This window comes from Brassica napus (assembly GCF_020379485.1).
Source record: "Brassica napus cultivar Da-Ae chromosome A3 unlocalized genomic scaffold, Da-Ae chrA03_Random_12, whole genome shotgun sequence".
Classification (NCBI taxonomy): Eukaryota; Viridiplantae; Streptophyta; class Magnoliopsida; order Brassicales; family Brassicaceae; genus Brassica; species Brassica napus.
This window is the reverse complement of record NW_026013971.1, coordinates 21,846-28,373: the sequence shown is the minus strand read 5'-3', so window position 1 is coordinate 28,373 and position 6,528 is coordinate 21,846. Positions and strand designations below refer to the sequence as shown.

Genomic DNA, 6,528 nt, shown 5'->3' with positions numbered 1-6,528 from the left:
TACTTGGTTCCCTTGGGTTGAATTCCCTTAATCCTCAGTCTTTGCCACCGGTTTCTTGCATTTGATGATAGCATGAAACGGTGGAATCTGACTCTTCTTCTTGGGTGCATGGCCTTTGTTTACGATTTTTTTTTTATATGGAATCTTTGCAGTTTCTTCTAACGTTGGGACAGCTTCAGTTTTGTCCTGAGACTCCTCTTTGCTATCCTTAAGTGTTTCTTCATCAAGCGTCATCTGCTTCAGAGTTCATCATCATACCAATAGCTTCAGAGTTAAAGGAACAAGATTGATCAACATCTTCTTCTATGTTTTCTTTCTTTTCGATCTCTTTCACTGAGTCATCTGCCATAGTCTCTTCCAAGACATTCTCCTTTAACTCTATGTCATGATCACCTTCTAAAAACCTCACCATCTCTGCACTATCAGAGTCATCATCAACCTCACAAGTCTTTTGTACAAGAGTCTCCTCCAAATCAGATTCTTGTGACTCGATGTCATCATCACCTTCTGAAAACTTCACTATCTCTGCAGTGTCAGAGTACTCATCAGAATCAGTTTCAGAACGAGGTGCTCCTTCAGAAACAGTTTCTGAGATTTGGGTCTCAAAGGTTCCTCTATCTACACTCTCACACTCTTTCTTCTCCTCTACATACATCTCCACAACATCTTCTTTTTCACACTCTTCTGAGACGTCAAACTCTGTCTCCTCGAGGATACGAAGCTTTTCAAAAGGAGGATACTGCTTATGAAGATGACCGTTGAGCGAACAATACGTGTAAGGACAGACTCTCAAAACAGATGTTCCACTAACTTCACCATCATCAGTTCCATCGTGATTAACCATCAGATACTCTGGAAACTTGGAATCTTTAAGAGTCGAGGAACAAGTAGCTCTTTGTGAGCATCTATTGAAACTCGGAGTCTTCGTCAACCCCCTAACGATCCTCGAACCCGGCTTGTTATTACTTCTCTCTTTCTTACCGGTTTGGTTCTTCTGATTGAATATTCTCTTGTTCTCTATCCTTGCCTCGGAGCTAGATGTGCCTTTCATGTAATTAGGTGACCGGCTGTTCCTTTAACAACAAGATCATGCTTACTTGGTGTTGACTGTGTCTTACCTGATTGAGAAACAGAACTGTCTTTAAGCTTCCTCTTAGGTTTTGTTCGTTTCATCATCATCATCATCTCTGGTCCAAACCGAGTTTCAGGCTGGAGATTGTAAGACTTGATTGCTTGACAAGTAGTCTTTCTTTGAACCATCTTAACAAATCTTGCTTTGCCTGAAGACAAAGCTATTGCTTGTTTAGAGATGATTCTCTTTGATCAACGATAGGCTAAGTGGACTCTACGTCAATAGAACTTGAAACAAGACTTGAATAACTTTGTGATTGTGATTGTGACAAGCACCGAAAAAAAGATTGATTTTGGTGGGTCCCGTTTCTCTTTATTTTAGGGCCCCCTCGTGTAACACGAGAGAGATAATGCGCATTATGTTCTTTTGTCTCTTTCTCGATCAAGTTTTTTTTTAGCTCCTCTGAGCCCACAAATGAACTAGGAGGGATCTCAAACTTTAGTTTTTAAAAGTTTGATTTTGTATTTAAATGTATAAAAAAATTTGATTTGTATTTTTCTCTGTCGGCCCAATTGTATATTTGAAATATAAAAATTTTATTTGTACTTATATATTTGAAGAATTTATAATAATATATATATTTTTCGTTATTATTATTTTTTTTTTTAAAAGAAAAAATGTTTCGTTATTGGGAGTATTTTTCTTTGGTTTCAGTCCACAAAGGTGTGTCAAATAATTATATCATGACTTTATCACGCATATTGCTTTCTGGAATACGGAAGATACATATTGTAGTTAAATAAAGTGTCTTTAAATGAAACTGAAGATATTTTGTAAATGCTATGATTTCATGGCAACAAAATTGTTAAAAATCATAAGCTCTTTTTCAGAAAAAAGATATGTTACAAACTAATCTTCACACTATTTTTGTAACAAAATGAATTTCGAAAATTTGAACTGTTAAAAAGTATAAACCAGTGAAAACGTAAACTTATAATTTTCAAATTAGATATAAATCTAAAATAAGTTTTTAGTTACGAATGAAACTTACATGATCATATACTTTAGTTATGTACAAATTAGAATTATCATGCAAACTATACCCTCCCGAACTTGAGCCAACAGTAGATAAGCCTACGTTCAACCATTATGAATTTACTTGAAAATTTCTATGTAAGCAGCCTTAACTTCTTCTAACACGTCTTCGAAATTACGTTGTAATGTATGCAATTAGCTCCGAAGTTGGCATGCAGCCTCTGCCAAGAAACAACTCAAACGTTGAAGAAGTCGTGTTGACAAGTCTCGAACAAGCAATAGATCTAATCTTTTCTACTCGTTTGCTTCTTTTATAAGATTCACTTCTGCTTTCTTCCTCTGATATTGAAACACATTCTAAACAAAACAAACAAAAACAAGAACACAAAGATACGTTTTGCTCAAAAGACTTAGGAATCTACTTTTGTGGTGGTTGGTTAGTACTTATAATGTCTAGGAGAGAGCTTTACGTTGGACAACTTCAGCTGCTGAAGAAGATGTTTCCAGGCGGAGACAAAGACAAGTTTCTTAGTATTTCCAACAAAATCGAAGACGCTATGTCCCAATGCAAACAAGATTCTCCTCTTCCCCCAAAGTCAATTACTATGCAAAGGAGTCTCAGCGCTGGTTCGCCACGATTCACCTCGAGAGGTATCAATCTTGGTCCACCAGACTTGAGAGATGAATGGTTTAAAGTAAGGACGGTCGACGCAGGAGGTGCTGCAGCTGGTGGTGGAGGTAAAGGTGCTGGTCAAGGCCAGACCAAGAAATAGTCGGGCTTTGTGGCATGTGGTCATGGATGAAAATGTAATATAATGAAAATTTGACGCGTGTGTTATAAGTTAGGGTTCAGTTAAAGACTCTTGACTCTAGTTTCTAAGGTGATTTCATTGGTTCTTTTATGTTTGTAGCATACAAAACTCTTAATAAAATGAATTTTCAATTATGGTCAACAATAGATGCTAACCAACCAACGACAACCTGGCTGATTTGCATCACATTACCTCTCATTATATTTACAACACTTACAAGTAAGAATTAACAAAATTAATAAAAGTACTATTTAAGCAACCTAAAGACTAGTAAAAGCATGACACAAATTACAATCTGCAGGATCTACAAGAGACTCTAAAAATACATTCATTTCATAAAATTTAATCCATACATGAAAATATATAACATATCGACAATTAGCATAATTCAAATCACTATAAAGAAAAGAAAAGAATACATGGGTTAAAACAATTAAAACAATGGTTAGATACGTGTTAGTCAAATTGAAGGACCATAGCATTTCATCCATGACGATCTTATATAGCAAAATGATCCAACAACGCATAGTTACAAAAGACAACATCCCGCCGACCACTAGTCCAAAATAATTGTGAGAGACCGCGATGAGTTTCTCCAACGATGCAAATGCCGAAAACTCAAAACAAGCATAACTAAATTAACATTTTCGAAGCTTGATACAATCACAATAATTTAGTTTGAAATTAAAATCTCTTTCTACCATCACTCAACTCAGTCAAACATTCTTCCCCTCTTATAAGCTTGGCAGAACCGCTCCAAACTTCACCGTGTACTCATGAAACTGCCACACATCAAAGACAAGCCTCAATAGAATCATCAATTTGTCACCATATGGTTCAGAAAGAGCATGAACATATTTTAATCACCCATCTTCATGATTTTTTTGATAACTATGATCTGCCCTATACTATGCTATTCAAGTGATGTGCAGAATGAGAGACAGGTGACTAAAATGGAAATGAGAAAGAAAAAGACCTGCTTCACGATCTCCTCATATTTATCTGCTAACTGTTTCACTTTAGCTTGTCCTGACTGTTTCACCTGGTTAGCCTTGGCAGTATTCTCATCAACCTGTTCACATATATAACAACAACCGAAAGCTTATGGTCCATGCTAAAGCATAAAAGATTCACAACGTTAGATATGTTCATAAGAAAAAGGAAGTATTACTACCATAGCTACTACTGATTCAACATCATTTTGCCTGGATTCAAGCAGACGTCTTCTGGATTCAACTTCTAGTTTTAAATCATTCAGTTGTTTCGTCCAATCATCAAACATGACTTGTTTCTCCTTCTCTAACTGCTTTAGTGATTCGTGCAACTGTTTCACTGTTGAAAGAATGTAACATTACAGTCTCTCCGCGAACAACAAATTGAGAAACATTATCTCTAAAGAGGGCAGATATATAGACCAATGCTTGCCTGTTCTTTCCCGCTCAACCACTTTCGCCTCAAGAGATTTGTACAATGTCTCATCCTCATTCAGCTTAGTTTTCTGAGCTTTTAGGTCTTTCTCAATTGCTTTGACATTGGTTACCTGTGACAACATCAAAAATAAAAATAAAAGATACATTCAAAGACACTTCACATCTAATTCCGATGAATTGGAAGAGGCTTTGTGCATGCACGGTTCACACTCTATAAGCAATGAAAAGTGTAAGGGAATTGTTTTCATTAGTCACCTGTTCGTTAATTAATTGCAGTTGCGCAGATGACTTTGACATTTTCTTGAATGCCTACAAAAGGCACACAGATATAGAATGAACACAATGATAAAGCAAAACAGTGATTGTACACCCATTAAGGTCCTATAATGTAAGCATGAAACTGTTGTAAGAAAGACAATCAAAATAATGTACACCTCACTCTCATCTACTATACACCAAATTAGTGAAGTGCGAACGAGAGACAGCAATAAACACCACAGTTACTAAATAATCATGTTGAAATCGAATTCAACTAGCCAAATCGTTTGAGAGCAGTATAATGACCAGTGACTTGGAATTGTCAAAATAGTTAGACATCGAGTTGTAAATGATGTCACGAATCATTTAATTAATTAATCCAAAGTATATTCACAATAATACCTTTTCATAAACCTCAAGAATAGCAGCCTTCTCCTCGAAAGTTTCCATTGCTAATCTTTCAGCTTTCTTTGTTTCCTCGAGAACTAGTTTCTTCTCTTCTAAAACACCCTGTCTCCACAACAAACACGTGAGAAAACCAGTTGTTCTATACACAAAGTCTTTCTCTTGCTAAGAGGAACAAAATACACCTGCAATTTGTCTGGGGACTGAACAATCAGTGAGCGCAAGTTTGCGTTTTCTTGGACAGCTTGCACAAGGTCAAACTCTGCTTTCGAAATCTGTTAAGAGAGAAAATAAATACACATGTCAAAATAACTAGAAACGCCTCTCAGACGGATGATTATAGCTTACCTTGTTATCCATCTCTGCAGACTCCTCTCTCAGCTTGTGAAATGTAGCTCGTAGTGACAGCTGCTCATTATTGAGTTGTGCTATTTTGTGACTGAGTTCTTCTATACTCACTTCCAGCTCTTGAACAAAAGGCGAATCCTTTTCCTCGGCTTCCTCAAACTCAGCAATCTCTGCTTTCAACTGCATGGAACAAGACAACCTTCAGAAAGATAATACATATATATTTACCTGTTGGATTACACGCAATTACCTGAGCAATCTTGGCCTCAGACTGCCTCCGTTGCTCATCAAGAAGAGTCAACTCTTCTGCAAGTGGTCTTATAAGCTCCATTTTCGAATCCCTAAAGAAGAAGCAAAAAAAGATCAAACTTTAGAGATTCAAAAAGCTCTAAAGACAAAAGAAGATGAACGTTACTTGTGTAGAGAATAGTTCAAAAGAGCACTGATGAAAAACTCGGTTCGGGATGAGTCTGGGCGTAGCAGATCCTTGAAATTGATGTTAAATGGACAATCCACCATCTCTAGCGTGTGTTGAGTTTGACGTAAAGATCCATAGCCGGAGCTGAAGTGGTGTGGTGATCTGGATTCTCCAGTTGCTCCAGAGCCTCGAAATCAACCTGGCCTCTCTCTTCTCTGCAGTACAATTTTTTGAAATTAGAAAACCCCCAAATTGGGAAAATTAGGGTTTTATAGAAATCGATTAGAGATAAAGGAAGGAAAGAGGGGTTTCAACATGCTTACTCGGTGAGGACGTCGAGATAGATGAGGATCCTGGTGTAAAGGTCGGAGACGGAATCGAAGGTAGGGTTTTTGAGATCGGCGTCTTTGACGGAAGCGATGTTAGCCTCCCTCAGGACGGTGATGATATCGGAACGAGAGAACTTCGGGTAGTCGTTCGCTGACATCATTTTTATTTTTATTTTTTAATTGCTTCGGTCCTCAGGTTTGCTTGTGTTTCTGGATTTCGATTTCGAAAGCAGCAGAAGAAAAGTGATAAGTAGAGTGAGAGAGAGAGAGATGTGTTTGTTTATTTATTTAACTTTGATTTTCCCGCCTAGGCGAAATGCACCGCATTCAGAAGGATGACACGTGGCACCTTTTGTAGAACTGCACGAATGTTTTTTTGTAGAGCACCTTTGCCTTTTTATCCGAGTTTCTCCTCTCCAAA

The 6,528-nt window shown here is 37.3% G+C and overlaps 1 protein-coding gene and 2 pseudogenes across 1 annotated transcript; 1 reads left to right on the top strand and 2 right to left on the bottom strand.

Moving 5' to 3' along the window:
* Positions 1-7: 7 nt before the first annotated feature.
* Positions 8-1,723, bottom strand: LOC125594108 (annotated as a pseudogene).
* Positions 1,724-2,556: 833 nt separating this feature from the next.
* On the top strand, positions 2,557-2,880 carry BNAA03G18120D. Its single transcript, XM_013883633.1, has one exon. The coding sequence runs from the start codon at positions 2,557-2,559 to the stop codon at positions 2,878-2,880; it is 324 nt and encodes a 107-aa protein (XP_013739087.1).
* A 520-nt stretch (positions 2,881-3,400) lies between these two features.
* On the bottom strand, positions 3,401-6,364 carry LOC125594107 (annotated as a pseudogene).
* Between the last annotated feature and the right edge of the window lie 164 nt (positions 6,365-6,528).

Coding starts and splice junctions, on each gene's coding strand:
- BNAA03G18120D (XM_013883633.1), top strand. CDS start 2,557: ATGTCTAGGAGAGAGCTTTACGTTGGACAACTTCAGCTGCTGAAGAAG.